The sequence below is a fragment of the Drosophila takahashii genome, chromosome 3R (assembly GCF_030179915.1).
Source record: "Drosophila takahashii strain IR98-3 E-12201 chromosome 3R, DtakHiC1v2, whole genome shotgun sequence".
NCBI lineage: Eukaryota > Metazoa > Arthropoda > Insecta > Diptera > Drosophilidae > Drosophila > Drosophila takahashii.
Window position 1 is genome coordinate 18,204,120 of NC_091681.1, and position 23,075 is coordinate 18,227,194.

The window sequence follows — 23,075 nt, forward strand, 5'->3', positions numbered from 1 at the left end:
CGGTTAGCTAATTGAGTCGTTGACTAGGTGGTGACATATAGCCAGAAATTACAAATTGCAGGCTATATATATTGTGATATTCAGTATGAATAATATTTTAAAATAGGTAACATAAATATATGCCATTGAAGGCCAAACATGACTAAGCTAAACAAAATCACTCGTGATTAACTTTACACGTGTTTGTCTAGAAATACAGCCGAATTTAGCCACCCGAACCGATGCCATGATGATAACAATTAGCCAAATTACTCAAAATTAAATAAAAGCTTAGCTGATTTAGGCACTTAGTTGTCTAGTCATGCTGTGAACAAGTTTTGAAAGGATCTCTGGTTTATTGCAAAATGAAAGTCGATCGGTTCGGTTGGGTTTTGGCTGCCACTTTGCTGCGAATGGCCATCGAAGTGGTCGGGGATCCGAGTTCCTATCTCACTGAATACGATTCAAGTCCAAAAGTGAGTAATTAATTATGGGTAAACTAAAAAACTAATTCATTCGAACATTCCAGAAAGCTGTAGTGGCCATAAAACACATTCATGCCTTCGGGGAGTCGAACTATATGAAGGTCAAGACCTACATACACGACGATCGCACTCACTTCGATCTATATGTCCAGATGGTCCATGAACTGGGCAGCAACCATCTCATCATGAATATCAAAGTACGAGTAAAGCCCGAAGGAAGTGGCATTTTCATACAACTATTCGAATTGAGGCGAATCAACTTTTGTGAGTTCCTCAACGAATACAACTCGAATCCGGTGATGCAGTTTATGTTCAAGAAGAACATCAAACTGAATGACATCATCGTATGTCCCGTCCGCGTGGGAAACTACTCGCTGTTGAACTCCGATGTTGCCGGAAATATTCAGACCCAAGGTGTCCAGAATGGCACCTACAAGTTCTTTGCCGAAATCGTCGAGGAAATCGGAGAGATTGCCAAGGTTTTTGCCCTCCAAGTCACTTCGATGGTATATATTGTGGACAAGGAAATGGATTGCACAACTCAAAGAAATGCTATTGTATGTGTATAGTAACCACTTCTTATTGCAAAATAAATAAAAGAAAATTAAAGAAATCAAAACGAAAGTTAGGAACTACTAAATTTAAAGTATTTTTCTATAGACAAGGAATTATTAATTGTTCAAATAGAACAAATAGTTATTTTAAAGACAAGAATATTTTCACGTTTAGAACTAAAATCAATTTTTTTTATCTGAATATAATTAATTACACCTTAGTTAATATTTTGGGTAAACATACAGAAACACTCTGTCATTCAGGGGTTAATCAATGAGAATGGGCTCATTAATTAAATGGCCATCATTAGGCTTTAGGAATGGACCATGACCACCTGATGGATGCCACCTGATGAGTGCTCTCATTGCGAAATGAACTTCGTTCGACTAGCGTTGTTTTTTCCGCTGTTTCAAATTATAAATGGCAACACAACGGGCACAAAGTCTTTGTGGGATGAGGACGAGGAGGAGGCAGCTCAGGTACTATTCATATACCCTAACCTACGATCTACAGTTGTGCCCTGTTTCTAGAAACCCATTTTGCGCATCCATCACATCAACATCTTCGGGGACTCTCGCTATATGAAGGCGGTGTCCCACATCGACGATACTCGCACCCAATTCGGTATCACCGTTTCCCTTCGCGAGGAGATGGGCAGCAATTTCCTGACCTTTAACATAAAGGTGCGAGTAAGACCGTCGGGCAGGGTGGTTTTTGTGACCCTGCTCCAAATGCGGGATCTTGATCTTTGCGGATTCTTCACCGAGTTCTCGGGGAATCCCATGATGAAGTACTTCCTGCAGTCGGAGATGCAGCTGAGCGACATCATCGCGTGTCCTGTGCGCGTGGGCAACTACTCGCTGAAGAATGTGAACGCCAAGGACATCTATCCGCAGGTCCTGCAGAACGGCACCTACAAGTTCTTCGTGGAGGTGATTGAGGCAACGGCCGAAAAGGTATTTGCCCTCCAGGTGACCACCGAGATTCGAGTTCCAAGTGCCACCGAATAAACAACAAAGGATGTGTAATTACACGATATGTGTGTGCTTTCCATTCACCCCCCGTCTGCATTGTAAGCGGATTGCTGTCCTTTCGCCCTCGAATTTTCCGCATTTTCCTCCGCTTCGGCTTTTCCATTGTGCGTCATGCGCTTGGGAGCAGGGAACATATTGAAAATCGTTTAAAGTGCATGCCCGATTATGGTGATTATCCGCAGGAAATATTGAAACTTGCGTGTGTGCTCGTCCTCGGGGGGTTTCTGTGGATTTCCCGCGGGATCCCTGCGGTTGGTCTTCCCCGAAGCCATATGTGCAATTTGGCTGTAATTAATAGAAAAACAATATGTTCGATGGCCAATCAATACACGTAACTCTGACGTAACTTTGGTTAAAGTATTCCAAGCGTAAGCCACTAAAACCCTTTTCAGCATTAACGTGTTAAAAAGCATTCGTAATATGATATTTTAATGGAGCCTGAAATATTCTCGCCACCGTTAATTAAAATCCGTAATGCGGTTTTCAGCGAGTATTATTTTCCCCTGAATTTATTTTTTTATAGGGGAAAAGGGGTTGGCTGACATGGGTCACACACCCTGACATCCATAATGCCTTTCTTAACGCACAATCAAGTCACTTTGCGAATTCAATTTGGCAAAAATAATGTGAAATATATAGATCTCAGGTCGGGGGAAAATGGAAATCACAATTCCAATCTCGAATGGCGAAGGGAAAATTCCAGCAAGTTGGGGAAAATTGTAAAGTGAAGTGCCAATGCCTGCCATCGAGTGTCGCACTTATGTGTGACCTTTGCAAATTCAATTTGTCGCCTTTTTATCTATAAACATTTTCTATTAGCCTCCGTTTTCGTTGGGGGAGCGAAGGTTTTCCAATTCGATTTGGCAAACGTAAGAGGTCAATGGCACACACACACAGTTTATTCAAAGAAATTGGCATTTGGTGGGGAAATACTTGAGCTAATCCGATGGGACAGGTCATCGAAATTAGAGCTTCTTAGCTTTTGTCCAGGAAAATTTCCAGAATTGAGTTTCCATTTCGAGCTGCCTGCGAAGGCAACTTTAAAATGCAGCACGGGTCATTTTTCTGACAATTAAAAAGGCGTTGAGTTGGGCAATTAAACACACGAACCTGCCTCAAAATAATTTACTTAAATAACGCAATGTTGCGTAATTCAGTTTCACAGTTTTGTAATTAAAAGCATTTGCATAAGAATCGCATCGAGCGCCAGGCCTCGGGCATACTTTCATGCCACCCTAATTAAAAGCTGCCCTCGGAACAAACGACTCCTTTTGTTGGCCAGGACTTTGGGCCCAAAGGTCATCAACGTCTCCGACGAGGCGACCCAAGTCCCCCGACTTTCAACTGGGGAAATGTGCAGTTGCGTTCTTGGTTTGTCAATAGCGTTTTGTCCTCTACGTGGCTTACAGGAAGTTTTTAATGTTGCAACAGAGTGACTTTCAATCGGTCAGGTTGGTGAACAGAATTAAGTTGTTTGGGCCGAGGAAAATAAAACGGAAATAAAAAACATTTACTATTTGCAGCCAGTTTTAACTCTATCAGTCAGCAAATGTTGCTAGTTTCATATACGAGTAGTTGAACTGAAAAAATAATCAATATTACTCTTTGGTTAAATAATTACCAAATCGATTTGGAAACTAGAATAACGATTTTCAAAATTGATAAATCTAAAACTACATACATAAAATACAAATTAATATTGGAAAGTTGTCCAATTTTCAACTACATTTGATAGTAAGGGGGATTAGTAACCTAATGTCATTTCAGGTTAGTTTTTTCACTCGATGAAGTGCGATGAGGCTAGAGAACTATGCGATCAGAGTGTGGTCCTTTGTGGCCATCATTTGGTTGCTCCGTGATTCACATGCTCTATTTAAGTTCACGAACATCAAGTGCACGTGTTATGAAAAATCGTATTGTGAGCTAAGGCGTTGTGAATTAAAGCTTCTAGGTCGCGGCATTGTGGCCCTTTTCCTACATATCCAGAACAATCAGCTGCCCATCAACACTTCGGTGGTATGCAAAAAAAACAGAAAGTTTTAATATTATTTGCTTTTATTACCCATCATTTTCAGTTCACTCTCACCTTGTTTCGAAGACTCAATGGCTACAAGCCGTTTCTTTACAATGTCACCGTCGATAATTGCAGCTTCATGAAACACAAAAAACGCTATCCATACTTCAACTTGGTGCACGATGCTATGCGAAACTTCACCAATTTAAATCACACCTGTCCTTACAGTGTTGGTAGTATTTGTATCCTAACTAAATTGTATTTAATATTAATGTATTTTATTTAAATTTACAGCATGATATAATAGTGAACCGAATGGTACTGAATGATAATATGATGGCAAAGCTTCCTTTGCCTACGGGTTTTTACAAACTCAAGTTTAATTGGAAAACAGGTGGCGTCTGGCGGGGCGTAATTGAAGTCTTTGTAGAGGTTAATTTGGGATTTGATTGATGAAGAACTAGAATCATTTTTAACATTACATTTAACATTAAGTTTTTCGATCATGTTCAATTTAAGCTGCGGTCCACTGAAGCGTATGGGTTGGATATTATCTAAATTTACACTTGGAAACAAAAAATGTAAATCTTTTAAGTATCAGAAAATATTTTAATAATTTTTAATGTTATAACTTTCAAATTAATTTGGTAAATCTAAATTATTTAAAATACTTGTTTAATATTACATAACTATTATTTATAAAATGCAACCTTAATTAATCGACTAAGGCTGCTAATTTTAAGATTATTTGTATTTAAAATAAAAAATATTATTATTAGGTTATAAAATTACATATTGATTGAACCTGAAAACAATAAAAATTTATTTGTTGGGCTTTGCCGACTGTGAGATACCTATCATTATTCTTATGATTAATAAATTTAAAAACGCTTTCTGTGAATAATTTACTCCCTAAGGGAAAAATATGTAGGTTTTTTTTTAAAACCGACTACTAGTTACAAGCGGACGAGAAAACGGCTCTTAATTTGCTAGTAAGTGGTATTAGTAGCTAATGCAATTTCATGGTAATTTTTTTATTCAATGAACTGCGAACTGCTGGCCGACGATGAGGCTAGAAAAGAATTCGATCAGAGTGTGGTCATATGTGGTCATCATCTGGTTGCTCTGTCATTCAGATGCTTTATTTAAATTTACCAACATCAAGTGTACATGCTATGAAAAGTCTTTTTGTGAGCTAAGGCGTTGTGAATTAAAGGTGTTGGGCCGCGGCATTGTGGGTCTTTATTTACATGCCCAGGCCAATCAGCTGCCTATAAACACTTCAACGGTATGTTAAATATATCACCTAATTATTACAATATTATAATTACTTAACCTTTTTAGTGCGTTCTTACGCTGTTCCGAAGATTTAATGGCTACAGGCCTTTCCTGTACAATGTCACAGTTGATGTTTGCAGCTTCCTGAAAAACCGAAAGCGCTATCCATTTTTCAACTTGGTATATGATGGTATACGAAACTTCAGCAATATAAATCACTCCTGCCCCTACAATGTTGGTAGTCTATCCTATAAAAAATAATATATATTCTTAGTGAATATTATTTTGTATTTCCAGCATGATATAATCGTTAACCGAATGGTACTGAATGATAATATGATTGTTAAGGTTCCCGTTCCGAGTGGATTCTACAAACTCAAGTTTAACTTGAAAACTGATGGCGTTTGGAGGGGCGAAGTTGAAGTCCACGTAGAGGTTAATTTGGGATTTGAACGCTGAATAGCTAGAAGTATAAGTTCCAACAATACCTTTTTATACCCTTGTAGAGGGTATTATAATTTCAGTCAGATGTTTGCAAAGCAGTGAAGGAGACGTTTCCGACCAAATAAAGTATATATATTCTTGATCAGCACCAATAGCCGAGTCTATCTAGCCATGTCCGTCTGTCCGTTTCTATGCGACCTAGTCTCTCAGTTTTAAAGCTATCGCGATGAAACTTTCCCGAAAGTCTTCTTTCTATTGCAGGTAGTACATATGTCGGAGCGAGCCGGATCGGACCACTATATCTTAAAGCTCCCATAGGAATATTCAAACATATATATGAAAATTCATTGTTACTTGTAGGAAGTAGGCGTTTTAATTCTTGACTACTTAAAATAAAAATTCAAAAATAGAAACGTTGAATCTGGAATCCCTGGAACTGCACCGAGTGAGTATTACTTTATCTGCAAGGGTATATAAGCTTCGGCTGGCCGAAGGTAGCTTCCTTTCTTGTTAGCAGATAAAATCTATTTATTTACGTTTTACATTCACATTCAATAAGAGATACGGTCCAATGAAGCTTATAGTTCGGATACTATCTAATTTTACACTAAGAAAAAGAAAAACTCGTTTCAACTGGTTTATTTCAGAAAATATGCATACAATTTTATTTTAAAATAAAAAAGAATTATAAAATTAAACAATTTTTTAAAAAATCGAATTTAATTTAAATATTTTTTTAATTTAAAAAAATAAAATGTTGTGTAGAAAAGTGTATTAATATTAATTTGATAACAACGTAAAACGATGATATCATAATTTTAATAAAAATGCATTTAATCAAAAATAAGAAATTGTATGAAAAATTACCTGTTATACGAATTTATTATTTTGTTTGTATTTTAATTCCGAGTGCATGGGCAAACAAATCGCAAATCCGTGTTCAAAAATCATATGAGCCTAATTAAGAGCCCATTACCCAACCCTCGCTTCGTAAACAGACACCGCCGACCGCAAGTCAACCAACGAACTCGTAAACCAACCCTCTTAGCAAACCGAAAATTTCAAATGGATGGGGTGGTGTTTTGTACAACATGTTGCGGGGTGCTCCGAATTGTTACGTGTGTAATCCGACACTTGGACGAGAATACTATACCAAGCCATTCCACCTGGGCAATTAGCCCGTGAAATCTCCATGCAAATGAGTGCAAACGGTTTGGCGCTCTCGTTAAGAACATTTCCTTAGACAAGTGTCAGGAGCAGGCGGACTTACAAAGAACGGAGCTATGCTAATGAGCCCCTGACAAGCTGACAATTAGCCGAGGGCCAAGGAGAAGCCGCAAACTGAAATTGGTTGACCTCGTTGCCACAACAGATCTTGGCCAGGCTTAAAACTTAATAAACCATTTTTTTAAAACCATATTTTTTCCCCCTTTATTGAGCTGCGAAGCCGCTGCTTCACTCCGTTGTGCGGCGGAGTATAAAAGTTGGTAATTTAATTTCAGTTTATTAGTCGGAATTGTTTTTGACGCTGCTGCGGATGCGGATGAGGCTGCTCCTGATGGCGTCGCGACGCAACAATTTAATTAAGTTTTTGTAGACCGTTTCTCTAATTAATTGCATTCAGTTGCAATTGAAGGCAGGGGTGGATATCGAAAGATAACTAATAACAGGAGAATGACAAGCTTTATTCTCTTTATCTTGAAGAAAGAAATTACCTTAACGCATTTAAAATAAAATGAATTCTAAAAAAGTTTACCATTTTTATAGAAAGTTTATATTTAAATATTATTAAAGTTATTAAGATTTTATATTCTGTAGAACGTAGATTTAATATGCATTTTTTTATTTATTTGAAGGCATAAAAAATCCTGTTAAAAAATATAATTATTTTAACATTTTAAAAAACATACTTTAAAAAAAATCCCACAAAAACCAAGTTGTGGATTTTTTTTTAATAATTTTACAAATAAAATATCAAAAAAAATGAAAATCGAATACAGCTATGCAGTTTCTTTTTTGAAGCCCTGGCTAAATTCCACCGACTTGCTTAATTTTTTGGCCAAAAGCTGACGCCATTTTGGAAACTCACTCGCAACGCCAGAGGGGAGCTGCATTAAATTTTCAAAACCACAAAAAGAATCCTTTGGTTCTTAAAATGTCTGAACAACGCTGACCGTGATGATGCCAGGGGGCGGATGGAACGGAGGGTAGGGTAAGGTTACCTGGGGCTGGCAACAAAAGGCGCACTCACCTGTCAACGCCCCAAGGCGCCACCTCCCCCACCACCTGCCCCTTTTCTGGGTGGATTGTGGGCTGTGGGTGGTTGGGTTAAAACTCCAAAGCAGTGCAATGAAATTCTTCATCTGCAATTCAATGACATTCCATTCCGGACTTTGGCCGGGGGGCGTGGCATGCCGCTGAAAGGCGCGCCAATGAGCGTGCCCCCAGTGGAGCAACAGATGATACATTTATGCAGCGCCCCCTGGTGGGCCTGCATCGGGGGGCGTGGCTGCGCATGCGCTCCGCCCACTTGCGTGGGTGTCCGGGGGTGGGATTGTCGAGCTATGTCATCCGCCCGGCGAATCCCAGAGCAGGACGCTCTGGATTCCGCCGCAAGGTGCAAAGGAGAGAAGGAGAGAGAGAGCGAGAGCCGCACATCCAGTTCAATAATGTGGGTGCCCAGTGGGTGGTGGATGGGTGGCTGGGTGTTGGGTGGTCGTGCCTTGAGCCGCCTTTCATTGGCTTCGCATTCAAACCCAATTTCAGCTGGCAGCATTGCGACAGGTGACCGTCTGCAGTTCAGTTCTCTTTGAAGCCTGCCGCGGGTCAGTTGCGTGTCACGGAAAATCCTTGAGTTAACGGCAAAGTCCTTGGGCTTTCGAAAAATTTATATTTGGGATGTGTTTGCAAAATTTATTAAAGGAAAATTTCAAAAATTGTGCAATTAAAGAAATAACATATTAAACGTATTATAAACAAATATTATAAGAAACACAAAAGCCAGTGAAGTTTTTAAATAAAAATTGAAAGATTGTGAAATAATATCAAAGTGCTATACAAATCAAAATACATATATCTAGTGTTTATTAAGGAACCTACAGGTAAATCTTAAAACCTTTTAAAATAAATCGTATTCTAAGATTATTACCATTATAAAAAACTATATAGTACTACAGTTTATAGAATCTCAACTCAGTAAAATGTTTTGTGATACATTTCAAATAAAAACCATTTGTTAAAAAATTAAAAAAAATAATTCCCTAGCTTTCAATTTAAATTATAAATTGATGTCTTCTTGGGTTTATGTTTTTTTATAAAAACTCAAAAACTCAAGAATTTTTAACACATTTTTATTTTGAATTTATTGCGACAAAAAAACTTATAAGAATTGTAATAAAAAACACCCAAACAGAATTTCCTTCAAAATATGTTATTTTGATGTCAAGATTGCTTAAAAGCAAAGCATGCAAATAACTGTTAACCGTTTTTTTCCTTACGCTCTACTCCCGAGAACAACCGAAAAATAGCATGCCCCTCGTTCTCTCTCTGCGCAGCACACTTCGTTTCCTTTCGTTTTGGTTTTCGGTTGAGCCTTTTACGTTGAGCTGTTCGTGAGACGCTCTGTTACGAACCTCGTTCAATGAGAGATACGAATGTCGCTCGCACAGGGAGACTTATTAAAAGACCGATTGACTGAAAAAGTCATCGCAAAAAGTCTTTTCACTAATACAACTATACAATGTATTCCCTTTGAAAGTACGTGCGAGTGAAAGGGAGAGCAATATCGCCCAAGCACGTTAACGTTAACACATGCACAAAAGACTTTTTGAAACGTCGTTCAGGAGCAATCGGTCTGTAAGCGAGCCGAGCAAAAGAAAGCCGAAAAAACTGCTCGTCGGCTGAGTGCGAGCAAAATTTCAGTACGAACAATTCAATCGGTTGCTCTCTGATTGTTTGCTCAAAGTCTCAGAGAAAAACAGTTATTTGGGGACCGGACGAATCGGTCAACAGTTATTTGCGAGCTATGCTTAAAAGCTTTCCAAATACCTACTATATATACAAACTAATTTAAAAAATCCTATTTCGTTTGAAAAAACAAAGTTTAATTTCGTATTTCCAGCTAATTCCAACCGAAACCTTAAATTCTAACTTTATTGGCCAAGCAAAATACTGAATATAGGACTTCAAATGAAAATCCAAGAAGTTGACGGCGAAACGCAATAGAAAGGGGAGAAAAATGATGAACATGAATCCGCCGACGCACCCTCCACACCCGCATTCCCATCTCCCCCAGTCGCTGCAGCATCTTGGCCAGCAGCGCCAGCAAATGCCCGCCTTGCTGCAGGGCCACCCAGCCATACCAACCACCCACTTTGTCGAGTGCCGGGCATTACCAGCAATCAACGAGACATTTCCGCAATTTGGCCAGCATCGTCCGGCTATTTCGCTGCTCTCCCCCTTGGACCTTTCACTGCGGGCAGCGGCCAGTGTAGTGCCAATTACGCCGCCCTCGACGCCCTCGCCGCCCCGCAAGCGCCAGAGATTGATGTCCGAGGAGAATTACCTGTGGCGTCCGCACATGGCGAGTCCTGCAGCTCCTGCAGGTCCTCCTTCGAACCTGGCAATGCAGCCAGGCAGCAGCTACTTTCATCATCCTCAGCAGCAGCAGCAACAGCAGCAACATCATCATCATCAACAATATGCCATACGCAGCAGCTTTGAGGGCGCTGCCTTTAATAAAAGTCATTTTCACGGGACGAAAAATAACTTTGAGCAAATTCCGGCGGGTCAATCGAGCGTTAGCTCGCCCATCTACGTGGAGGATGAGACGATTGTGCTGACCGAGGACGAGGATGAAACAGTTGTCAGTTCCCATGACTACAATGAGTACGGGCAGTCCACGGACACCGAGGAAGTCAACGATGAGACACTGCAAGTTCAAGTCAGCGATAATGGCGATGATGATGTCGATGAGGTTGACGGGGAGGCGGAGGAGGACGAGGAGGAGGAGGTGTTCGTGGATGTCCTGGGCAGTGACGATGACGAGGATGAGGCCTTGAATCCGGCCACAAGATTGCAGGCCCAATTGCTGGAGACCACGGCGCTGAAAAGGAACGAACTGCTCTACGAGGATGAGGAGCTGCACAACCAGGCGATAGATGGTCTGGCCAGGCTCTTTGAGCGGGATTTTCCGGAGCCGGAGTTGGAGGTCAGCGAACTGGCGGAGGTCCAGAGCAACAGCGGGAAAACCTACACGGATTTGAGTGGCGTGGCTAGCAGGGTGCATGCCAGATCTCCCCGTCTCCCACCGCCTCCCAATCCTCCAGCTCCATCTGCCCCCTCTGCTCCTCCTGCTCCCTTACCACCACCCCCCACTCGACCTCACAAGGCCGAACGCAAGAGGTCGAAACTAAGAAAACACATGGCCATCGATGAGGAGACCATAAGTCCCGTCTCCGGCACCATCATCCGCAAATTGCGCGACGACGAGGAGCTGGTGGTGCGCAAAGGCGACATTGATCCGGCTTTCAATGTCGTGGAAATCACCGAGGAGGCCAAGGCCATCCTGGCCAGCATCGACAACAAGATTGGCGACTATCTGTGCCAGTTGTGCCGCACCGTCTACGACGATGCCTTCATGTTGGCCCAGCACCGCTGTCCCCGCATCGTCCACATCGAGTACAAGTGCTCCGAGTGCGAGAAGGTTGGTTAATTGGTCAGTAGAAATTCTAGTGGAGATTCAAGGGACCTTTCTCCCCTTCCACAGGTCTTCAATTGCCCGGCCAACTTGGCCTCGCATCGCAGATGGCACAAACCCAAAGCGGATGCCGCCGGGGGTCCAGGTAATCCCACCAAGAAGCGACTCGTCGAGTCCGGGGATCTTCTCCAGGAGGCGGGAAGAGCTGGCGAGGATGCCAGCGATGGCATTTATCCTTGTCACCTATGCGGAAAGACCTTCCGACGGTGAGTAAAATCAAATTAAATGGGAATAAATAAAGAAAGCATAACTATAAAAGAAATATAATTAAAAAGAACAAAGCCCTTCAAAAAATTGAGTTTGTAAAATTGTAATAAAATGTATTAAACCTTTTAAAATACTATTATTAACTGAAATATCATAAAATTAAATTAAAATTAAACAGATTTATTTCCTAATTATTTTATTTAAATAACTTGAAATATTTTACTCACGGAAATATATGTTAAATGAATTTTTCTCCTTTATTTTTTCCATAACCACAGTCAAGCTTACCTGAAGAAACACCAGGCCTCCCATCAGATGTTGGATAATCTCAAGAATCTGGATTTCTTCAAGGCCCAGCAGCAACAGCAGCAGCAATTGGCCATCAATGGCCACCAATTGCCCGATCATGTCCAGCTGCAGCAGCAGCAGCAGACCCAAGGTCAAGCAGTTTCGTCAGCCGCAACCTATGCTGCCGCCTCTCTGCCACGCCCACCGCCCGGCATGCCCATCTATCCGCCCCCCAATGGTAAGAACTATGCGGGTGGCCAACGCTTTCCCGGCTTTCCCTTCCAGCCCTTCGACCAGCGTCGCTTCTACTCGCTGGGGGAGTTCTATCTATCACAGCACTTGGAGCGCTCCTCGGCCTTCCAGTACGTGCAGGCCAATCACCTGAGGCAGCTGTCGAATGTGGCTCAAACGCTGATGCCTCCGATGCCCGTCAAATGACCCAATGCAAATACGAATGTCCTGCGGCCTGTGCCCCGCATTGCTGCCACAACGAGTGCAACAGGACTTCCGGCGGCAGCAACAAATACCAGGCAAGTGGCAGCTTCCGCAACTGTGTCCTCCGGAGGACACGCCTTCAATTGGGTGGCTCCTTCAACGACAACCGGAAGTGCAGCGGGAAATGCAACTGCAACTGCCACGGCGAGTGCTGTCGAGTCCGGCGGCAATGTTATCATGTGACTTACCAACTATTAGAAGCATTGAATCAACAATCTCTAGTTCAAGTTTAATAAATCAATCAAAAGATTGGGAAGCCTTTTATTGGAGTTTCGGGTTGCAGTTTTAGTTTTTATTTTAAATGAGCAGAAGTAACCAAAATAAAAAAACAGAGAAAGTCTTCCAACTATCAGATATCCGATACTCAGCTAAACGTAGTGCGAGGGAGATGGAGATATGTAAGCAGCATAACATAAAGCGCCATCTAGCGCTAAATTCCTTTAACCTGATACAACCTTTTACTTTCTGACGGATACCGTATATATCAATTATTCTCTGTTCTTTTGAGTTAAGCCGTTTTTTCATAGATATATTTTTTATACAGTTTACACCACTGAAATATATACATCTCACTAAAAACTGATTTGAATTAATTAATCAAGTAATTGTGCTTCAATTTAATATTATATTCATCCTTAGTTCCAATTGTACTTGTAACCCCTTTAAATTGTGTTAAGGTTTAGTTCTACTTCTGCTGAGGACATGGGAAACAGCATGTGCTAGGAAGGTTTCCTTTCGAATTCCATGAAAAATGGCAGACTTTGGTCCTGTGGAATTTATAAAGATAACTGCAGTCAATAAATATGAAAGAGGAAATGACTTACCCCGAGCGAAAAGTAAACTTTCGGATGGCATTTGATAAAGTCTTTGTTGCATTTCCAATTCCGACGCATTGAAAGTATCCGAAAGGTGTTCTATTGTCTCCGTTTCCTCACTCACATCCAAAGTTGGCTTTGGATACATGGCATTGGTCAAGAGAACTAGAGTAAGAGCATCCTGATCCTTGTGAAGATTAGCCAGAGTGTCGTTCAGAAGCTGCAGTTCCTTTCTTTTGTCCATGCCCGACTGAATAAACTGCTCCACTATGAGTAGATAGCCTTGGCCTGGTTTTTTCAACAATTCTATGGACTTCTCTACCATTAATTGCAGACTTGGGGCCTTTGCATTTCCGCTTAAATCTCCATTTGCCATTATGCCCAGTATATGATCAAAACTGCTGGCATTCAGAGACTCCAGCTCATCGGTGCGCTGTACCAGTTCGAATTTTATAGGATTAATTTTGCTCTCCCTGAGTTTGTGGTTTCTCCACTCCTTCAGCAGATTGCGACCATCGCTGGACTCGCAGAGTAGCTCATCCACAGGATCCCACTTGCTGACGGGCACCAGACTGCTCAGCATTTGCCTACCGCCGCCAATGATTACGTTCAGGGATTTACCAGTCTCACCGGAGATCAGCTGACGGGCTATATCCTGGCAACCTGATTTTGAGGAGCCCAGTGGCATTCTTTCATCGCACTCATAGTTGCTATGGGTATTCGCCAAGGCAGCTCCTGTAGATCCTGTAATCCTTTGTGTGGTCACAAAACCAGTTCGCAGACCAGCCAATTGAGCCTGGCGAAGAATACTCAGAGGGGTTTTTGTTGCATTTACCAAGTCTCTACAATCCGTCGGACTTTCGGGGACTCTATCCAAAGGTATTCCCGACCAAAGAGCTTTGGAAACCCTCTCCACTTGACAGGGAAACTGCTGACTGCAGCTGTTCTTCAAGCGAACCAAATGGGGAAACTGATCCCAAAGAAAGTTCTCATTTTCCTGGCTAATATCTCTAGTTGGAAATCGAAGGGCCGCCAAATCCCGGCCATCGACACCCTGTACCAGAAATATCCGCACGTTTCTGGGATACTGCGGACCCTTGGAAGATCTCAGCGCCTCGTTGAGCTCATCGATGCCCTTGTCATACCAGATTTTCTGCGATGGCGCCACCCTGTCCTTCCAATAGTCCACATCCGCCACGTTGGCCACCTCGTTCTGTACCTCGTAGCGGGTCATAAGGCCAATGCAGAGCAGTGTGATCATCACTGTTAGCAAACATGTTCCGGCCACCAGGAATACCTGTGTGGACTTCAGCCGAACTATTTGGCAAACCTCCTTGGTCCGTTGTGCGGTTACCATTGTCGAACTTTGCCTAAAACTGATTCACAGTCGCTCTCCTATTCGGATTTATTCATAAACAACTTTATCTACTATCTGTTGTTCGAGATAAGGTTTGGGTTTCTTCTTAGGGGCCTTACAGCCCCCAATCGTTGGCCGTTTAGTTGGGTTTAAGTGTGGCAATTAACCCACGTCATGAATAATAAATGCACTAATTGACGTGTCAGCTAATGCAAATCACACAGAGAGAAAAAATGAAGAGCAAACTTAACTGATATTGTACTTGAACGGTAAAGGTGGGGGATTATTAATATGTTATTGTATTATTTTATTTAATTTATATATTTATTAGTTTGTGGAACGATGGTTAATCTTTTTTATTCACTGATAAATGTAGTTAAATTTTAACTGCTAAAAAATAGTGTAATTTGGATAACAGTTTTTTTGTCCTTACGCCTTTACATTAACTTGGACCATTTTCATGGGATTAATAAATTGAAGTTTGGTATATAAAATATGGAATTATTTTACACTTAATTTTCCCCGTGCACGGCATTGCGAATTCCGAGTTCAATTGCTGTTTTGAGGGGTCAAAGACGTCTCAGCTTTGGCCATAAACTATTTCCCACATGTGTGTTAACCACAATTGATTTGTGAGTTTGGTCTAAAGCAGCCGACTTGTCAGCAGGAGGTTATGGCCTTTGGCCCTAACAAACGACAAATGCTAATTGTCATTTGGCATTCAAATGACGTTTTCGATTTCCACCCCGTTCGGCAAACTATTTCGCTTATGAATTCTCGCCCAATTAAATTGGCTCACACAGTGCAGCAAATGCTTTGTTCATTTGCCAGTTATGCGAATGCGAAATTGTTGCCTCAATTACCTGCCATTAGCCTGCATTTACGCCCCAATCCCTCTGCCCCCTGCCACCCAAAACCCCCTCCCCTCCCCCGACCATACCGACCACGCCCACTCGGTTTTGCCACGTCCGTCATTTCGTCGCTTTGAAGTTGCTTTGCATTGACATGTGGTCAGTTTTCCCCCGAGCGAAACTGTCACAATTTCAATTTGTATCCCACTCAACTGACAATGGCACTCGGTCGTTGGGATATCACTTTGATTATCGGTTTGTCCGTTTACTCTGTTCATCTGTTTGTCTTACCAACAGTCTTGACTTGCGGAAATCGCTGAGCAATTTCAATGGCAATTTTTCAATCATGCTGTGATTTTGCCTGTCAAACAGCAGCCCACGTTGCGTATGGGTAATATAAATGAGGGTGTGGATGGGGTGGCCCAGCTCCTTTCTTGCCCTTCCCTAAACCAATGTTTAGAGGTGGAAAAGATAGCATTTGTGGGCACTATGATAGTACTCAACATTATACTAAGGGTAACTTTGGATCGCAAGGGGTGTAGGAAAAGCTCAACTGTCACCCTCTTTAAAAAGGTTGGTTTATTGACTGAGCTTGTGGGTGAGCTTTTAGCAGCGCCTCTAACGGTGAAACTTTTTTGGGGTGTAAGGGAGGGGAGTTTTGGGGACTGAGAAAGTTGGGGTAAAGAGATAAAATGCATTTTGTCGATCTGGCAGCACTCGTATTCCTAGTCTAAATCGAAAAGTAAAAATGTAAAACCTAAAAGTTTAAGGACCATATTTTCGTAATTTTTTCGTTAAATCATCAGGAATTTTAAAGAAGAGTAACAGATTTTTTAATTTTATACACACAAAAATGTAGCGTTTCCAACAGAACAATTTAATTTGCCAAAAAGTAAAACATTCCTATTCTTCGAAAGTTTGGAATCGAAAAACATTTTTATCTATGCCGCACCTTCTTGAAAAAAACTAACGCATTCACTTAAAACAATCAAATCTGCCACCCATTTCAAAGAAAGCATCAAACAAATTAATTCAAAACAGTAATTTGTTTACATTAAAACTTAATTCCTTAAATTAGTTATTACAATTATTTCTACGTATATTCTTTGTTCTTTGTTCGTTGTTAAAATATTTTAGCTACAATTTCGACACTTTCTCAGGTGAAGATGTTGGCACTGTGTGTTCAGAAAGACCTGTTTCGAAACTTACTGTATTCTTGAGCTCCGCCTGCATTGTGTAAAATGAATTGTTATGTATCCGTCATACAATGGCTGCACATTAGAATCGATGTCCCGTTATTAGGTGAACTGCAGTCCAGTCGACTGGCTAAAGCGGGAGTAATAGAAACACAATAAGCCAAGACAATAATTAACTTTGTTCGGCCTCCGGTCTGTCATTTAATACTATAAGGTTTTTTTGTCAAACAAACTACTCATGTGAGGAAGAATAATTATCGAATTATGATTGACTAACTTAGCTACCAGAAATATAAACAGTTAAATTTATATAGTGCAATCACTAGGTGTTTAACAATAACCTTGATAAGGTAACACTTAATAAGCTAACCCCCTCAATTAAAATACAAATTGTTGTCAATGTACTGACTTAGAAACTTCCTGACTTTGCTAGTCATGAATCAGTGCGCAAATCCCGAACAGAAATCTATTTAAAATGCATAAAATATGCCAACAGCTGGTGAAATCTGTTGTGGCTTACGAAGGATTAGGATCCTGCCCGCTGGCCAAATCATATATACTGTGCAAATGACATTTCGTATGCATCCGACGAGCGCCGCAGGATGCAATTAGCGGCGAGTGGCCATCAAGTTAGTTTTGAGCCATCGAGGACGGGAAGGCGGAAAGAGGGGAAGCCGAGAAGGCGAGAATCTGAGAACTCGAGAACATGGCCGAGAACAGGGCTTTTGACTGGCAGGAAGTCGACGGGCGTGACGCATATGGGTCACTCTTGGGCTGGCCCACGTCAATGGCTTTGCAGGATGCCAAGCCAGCTGCTGCTGCTGCATCCCGCCCACGCCCAGGCCCACGTCCACGCCTACGACCACGCCCACTCCCTGTCCACGGTCGGAAAACTGAAAAACTGGGTGGTTCCCCAAACCCCCTGGAATTTATAGGCGAGAGAGCGAAAGAGAGAGACTCTTCGCAGCCATGACCTTGCCCCCCAAATAGAATTTCTCATCATCGAGTGTTGTTTGCATTCCAACGGCGCCTGCCTAAAACATTTTCCGTGTTCGCTTTCCATATGGCAAGGAGCGAGGAAATTCCTTGACACATTTTCCGGGGAAAAATTGAAAGCCCAGTAAGTGAAATCCCCAATTAAGCGTTAATTTGATACGCTAAATGCGAATTACGAAACTATTTGCAATTAAAATTCACTTTATTTGTTAATAAGCAATTAAAATTTGCGCTTGAAGTAAAGTGCCTTACAAGTCTTATAAGAAAAACTTTCCAAGGACATGGGCGTTCATTTAAAAGGGTATTGATTAACTTAAATGTTGATTAATGTCAGTCCTCAATTTCTAACTTTAAAAAATAAAATACATTTAATTTTATATATAACAAAGTTTTATATTTTTTTAAACCCCTTTTGAGTTACTTCACTGTCATTAATTTACTTTTGAAGCCAAGCCATAATACTACTTAGATTTGTTGTTGCAATTGATTACCGCTTCTGCCTCTCTGTATTGGGAAAATTATATTTCCCCATTTATTTGCCAAATGTCAGTCACTGTATACTCTTAAAAAGCTCTGTAAATACACTTGTTGCTGATTTTCCTTTCTCAACAGGAAAATGGGGTATTGCTATCTGTATCTGTCCTATAACTTATAATAAAGTAAAGATGACTTAAACAAAAGAAATGACATATCGTATGGTTTTAACGTATGGCGATATTAAAATTCCCAGGGTCATTTGCAGCATTATTATGATAAGAAAATTTCCACTTAACCCACACGTCTTAGCATCTGCCATAATTGGTATTTCTCTATAGTTTACGCTTGATTGCATGCCATTCTCATTGCCATTTGACAGCAATTTATATAATACAAAGGGGGGTAATAAAGGGGGATGAGCAATATGACTCGTCTAGCCCCCTCATGGGTGCAATAAATGATGCAGTGGGGTGGAAAATGATGCATTTAAATCTTTACCTTTCAGGGGCACCTACTTATACTTTCTGCCATATCATCTTATCATATGAAAAATGAATAAATAATAAACCATACCAAAATCAAGGGTTCGAATTAGAATGTTCGTATTGTGTATACCAGAAATCGGAAATTATTCTTGAAATTGTGCAATTTTGTTTATTTTTATTAGGAAATGCGCTTGATTGAAATTCTTTCCGTTTTCCTTCGCCGTATTTTAGATTATTTCATTTAATGTTTGGCAAACACGAAGAGGAAAGACAAGCAGAGATAAAGAAAAAAATGCAAAAAGAAACGGAAAAGAGATAAAACAGAGAAGTTGCAATTTATTGATTGTGTGCACTTGCACTTGTGTGCGTGTGTATCTGTGGCAGCTTTTTGTATCTGTGTCTGTGGCTGTACTGAAAAATAGTTGACATCTGACGATACACTCACACATTGTCGCTTTTCTATACAGACATATATAAATATATATACTTGTGGCATGGCCTTGAACGTGAATTGCATTTGCGCTCGAAAAGCGAAAAAAGTAAAGGGAAAAAACAAACACCAAGCGAAATACAAACAACAACTACAACAACAAGATGCTAGGCGAGGGAGATAGCGAATGTGCGAGCGAGATGGCCTGACGTCGCAAAGAAATGTGCCAAAGCGAAAAGTTTGAAAGCACACAAGCGCAATTCGCAAACTGCATTTCCCCCTCTCTCGCGCTCTCGCTCTCTCCCTTTCTCTTTCCCCCTCCAAAGCAAGCTATCTCTTTTCAGCTAACAACTAACAATCTCAAGGTTACCGCATCCACATACAAATCGCTCATGTGATGTGCACTCTCGCTCTCTCCCTCGCTCTTCTTGGCAGATATGGAAAACTACCGAAAATAATTTAATTTTCAAATGCAATTTCATGTTCTTAGCTTCCCTTACCCTCGGATTAATCCACCTGCCAAACTAAAGAGGTACCTACAGAAACATTTCCATTTAAATTTACACACCACGAAAAGGTTTGCGAGTTCAAAGAGATTTTCGATATAAATATCGATATAATAAGAATATTTAACAAAAGACCAATTTATCGTTAAACTTTTATAAATAATTTTTCGGGAACCTTAATGAGTACCTACATTTTTTTACCATACTATTTTATCGTTCTTCTATCGATGCATTTTTCTGAGATACTGAGTTTCTAAGAATCATTATCTAGATAGATAACAGTTTTGCTTAGGAATTCGTTGAATGTTGGTTAGCCCTTATACAGAATAAAGATTTCAAGAGTTCTGTTTAATTTATATTATATTTTTTTCCGTGCATTCACAACTTGTATCGCATGTTCTCTGAAAACTTTTGCATCTTTTCATCTCCGCTGGCCTACGTATTCATTCAAATTTCAGTTTCACCTTTTTTTTTCGTTTTCTATTTTATAATTTTAGCAACAGTTTCCAACAGCATTTTCCTGTGTTTATTTAGGTTAGAAGTGTGTGTGGGTTTGTATGTCTATGTCAGCGGTTGTGGGTGAGTGTCCGTGTTAATTGGTTTTGAAAATAACATTTCACATGCTTGAAATGCATTTTGATTAATTGACTTTGAGATCGCTTGCCATTTTTGGGGTCTCTGTTAACTTGGTTATGATCATGAAAAGTAATTAGCTTTGGCTTTAAAATGGAATTGGGTCACACAGTCTCTTCCTTATTCGCTTTTATGGAAACAGCAATTTGAGAATATGGCCAGATATCGTCCATACGCCATGTTGCCAAACCGTAAATATTCTCAAGCCAGCTTCCAGGAAATGTGCATGGCTTTCGTCAGGGGAAGTGATTGAGGAGGGGTCAGCAGAATATATGTACATACATACGTAAAATCCACCCCCTACAAGAGAGCTATAAACGCCCAAATGTCAAAGTTGAATGCACAATATCAAAGTCGCTGCAGGCTAGGGGAATGCCAGAAAATAGCAAATGAAATCGAAATCGAAATGGGTATGGGAATGCAAATGTGAGTCATTTGGCACACTTGTCCGTCCAGTGCAACAGCCAACATATGCTCGCCATTAGCTTTACCGTTGCATAAAGCCTACATACCCTCTCGCTCTCTTTTATTCTGTTTCTGTTTCGGTTTTTCCCCTGCAAAAGGCGAAACATGAAAGCGAAATTTCTGGCACATATTTCACAAACGTCGACTGCAGACAACACGTCGCAAGTAGCGATGATTCATATGCCAGCTATATACTGGTATACAACCCACTCACCACCCCTCCCCTCACACAGTTGCATTTTCACTTTTGCAAAAGCTCTCTCTCTTCGTTCCATTCCACAGCGTTTCACACACACAACAAAATAGAGAGAGAGAATCGAATCCTTGTGGCATGTATTTCAAGTTCACTGTCAAGGTCACCTACTACAGTCATGCGCCGCCGAACGGAGAAGGGAAAAGGGCGCTTGTTGCAGTAGCAGCAGCAGAATCGGTCGAATCGACAGAATCAGCAGCAGCTGCCTACACAGTGCTGGCGAAATGTTGCCCTCCCACTCTGCCACACATTTCCCCAAAGCATACACATTCTATATTCTATAATAGATGCGCCATTCTATACAGAAATACAAGTGTATATACTCGACCGGGATATAAATACATACGTGTGTGCACTTAAATCTGGTTTATAGCCGAGCAACCAATTTCGAGCGCAACTGAGCTCAGCTTTTGGTTATTTTTAGTAGCAATTGGCCTTTTCGACGAAATTTGTCATCCCTGACGTATACTTGATATTCGGTTTTATGGTGATTTATTGCCTAAGAAGTTTTTAATAAATTCTTGAAGAATTTTTATAATAAAAGTTGTAAATTAATTTGTTTAGTCAAATCCATTTTCACTTGTTTCCAAAAGTATTTTAATTTGTTTATATATTTCTTAAACAGACGCAATTGCATAGTTTAAAAAAATAATTTAGAAAATGAAAAATAAACTAAAAAGAAATACTGGTATTTCAATTCATTAAAATGGCTCACCAAATCAAAAAAATATTATATTTCATATACTAGCTTTGGATTTTTAGAATCACAAATCATTACAAATCCTTTTCTAATTTCCTTAAAGAATATTTAAATATTTTTTCTACTTTCCTTTGGAAATTGCCAGCTGTAACGAAATTTTCTCGTTAGCTGTAATGCGATTTTCCCCATTTCCCCACAGTGCTAACGAGAGAAAAGTTCCCTTCGCTACTGGCAGAAAAGGTGGGCACATACAGTCGGTGGTGACTGTGCCAGTGGAAGTGCAAGCCACGGTTGTGTGTGTATATCGGGCGAGCTGTTATATATCTGTATATGGGTCCATATATTTGCCACTATATAAGCTTCGGTGTGCGCCAGTGCATCTGCGAGTGTGTATCTGTGTCTGTGAGTGCTTCTGCATCTGTATCCGTATCTGAGAACCCTTTAAAACGCCGCGGTGCGCATGACATAAGAAATAAGAAAACGGCGCACGAGTTGGTAAGTTATGAAAGTCCCCAGCCCGACATGCAATAACATCTGTTGCATATAGCCGATGATATAGATGCATATATGTATGTTCATGCATCGTTAGGGATATGTATTTACCTGAAAATATGGCACCTACGAGCGATTCTAGCGATACATCTGCGGATGCGACCGTTACAAAGTGCTGAAGGTATGCAAGAGTTGCAGTCACGGCATTTAATTTAATTAAACAATTAAACAAACATGGTGGACAGTGTTCTCTTGCGCTCACAAACACACACTAATGAAGACTTGCGCCCCAAACAAATTCAATTAAGAAATTAAAATCGAAATGCCAACAATGTTTGTGCTACTAGAAAGAGAGATCCCGGCGAGAAAGAGATGCAACCAGAACCCAAAGAGGCGACGATGTGTGGGGAGGGGTAGGAGATTTTGGGGGCTGGCTTAGCCGGTGGAAAATTGCAGCACACGCACATTTGTCAATCGAAATCGCATGACCATGTTTCGTGTACATAGGTATTAGCAGGTCCCACCTACGTACACATGTACGTCATATATATATGACAGCAAATATCCGTATACTTGGGAGGGCCAGGCCAGTAAGCCAAGTAATTATTGTATTTCCCTCTATCACTCCTCGTGTGCCTTTTGTTGCTACGAACATTTTGTGTTGCAAGCGGCGGTTAGTCAATAAATGCGCTAATTATATACAATTCGCTGCCCAGGCCCAGAACACGAACCGAAAAGCCCAGACCCAGTAGATACACAGCGAACTAAGTGCACATACAGTGGGCACTCGAGCACACGGCATTCTTTTAGGTGAAATTGAACATATAGAAGTTTAGTTACAGAAATAGATAATTTTAAAGTGTTTTTAAATTAATGTTTTCT

General features: G+C 40.7%; 6 protein-coding genes across 6 annotated transcripts; 5 read left to right on the forward strand and 1 right to left on the reverse strand.

The window, feature by feature from the left end:
- Positions 1 to 344: 344 nt before the first annotated feature.
- LOC108057162 (uncharacterized) lies at positions 345 to 1,033 on the forward strand. Its single transcript, XM_017141314.2, has 2 exons — positions 345 to 455; positions 509 to 1,033. Exons 1-2 carry the CDS (start codon positions 345 to 347, stop codon positions 1,031 to 1,033), a joined length of 636 nt encoding a protein of 211 aa, XP_016996803.2.
- Positions 1,034 to 1,390: 357 nt separating this feature from the next.
- On the forward strand, positions 1,391 to 2,029 carry LOC108057161 (uncharacterized). The gene is made up of 2 exons (XM_017141313.2): positions 1,391 to 1,498; positions 1,550 to 2,029. The coding sequence occupies exons 1-2, from the start codon at positions 1,391 to 1,393 to the stop codon at positions 2,027 to 2,029; spliced, it is 588 nt and encodes a 195-aa protein (XP_016996802.2).
- A 1,818-nt stretch (positions 2,030 to 3,847) lies between these two features.
- LOC108057180 (uncharacterized) lies at positions 3,848 to 4,520 on the forward strand. Its single transcript, XM_017141331.2, has 3 exons — positions 3,848 to 4,069; positions 4,129 to 4,296; positions 4,362 to 4,520. The coding sequence occupies exons 1-3, from the start codon at positions 3,848 to 3,850 to the stop codon at positions 4,518 to 4,520; spliced, it is 549 nt and encodes a 182-aa protein (XP_016996820.2).
- A 613-nt stretch (positions 4,521 to 5,133) lies between these two features.
- Positions 5,134 to 5,923, forward strand: LOC108057181 (uncharacterized). Its single transcript, XM_017141332.3, has 3 exons — positions 5,134 to 5,355; positions 5,412 to 5,579; positions 5,643 to 5,923. The coding sequence occupies exons 1-3, from the start codon at positions 5,134 to 5,136 to the stop codon at positions 5,802 to 5,804; spliced, it is 552 nt and encodes a 183-aa protein (XP_016996821.2). The 3' UTR covers positions 5,805 to 5,923.
- A 3,881-nt stretch (positions 5,924 to 9,804) lies between these two features.
- Positions 9,805 to 12,734, forward strand: nerfin-2 (nervous fingers 2). Its single transcript, XM_070217624.1, has 3 exons — positions 9,805 to 11,493; positions 11,557 to 11,753; positions 12,033 to 12,734. Exons 1-3 carry the CDS (start codon positions 10,027 to 10,029, stop codon positions 12,478 to 12,480), a joined length of 2,112 nt encoding a protein of 703 aa, XP_070073725.1. The 5' UTR covers positions 9,805 to 10,026; the 3' UTR covers positions 12,481 to 12,734.
- Positions 12,735 to 13,153: 419 nt separating this feature from the next.
- Positions 13,154 to 22,487, reverse strand: Alp13 (Alkaline phosphatase 13). Its single transcript, XM_017141328.3, has 3 exons — positions 22,305 to 22,487; positions 13,362 to 14,915; positions 13,154 to 13,304 (listed from the first exon to the last, which is right to left on the reverse strand). Exons 2-3 carry the CDS (start codon positions 14,707 to 14,709, stop codon positions 13,210 to 13,212), a joined length of 1,443 nt encoding a protein of 480 aa, XP_016996817.2. The 5' UTR covers positions 14,710 to 14,915; positions 22,305 to 22,487; the 3' UTR covers positions 13,154 to 13,209.
- Positions 22,488 to 23,075: the final 588 nt, after the last annotated feature.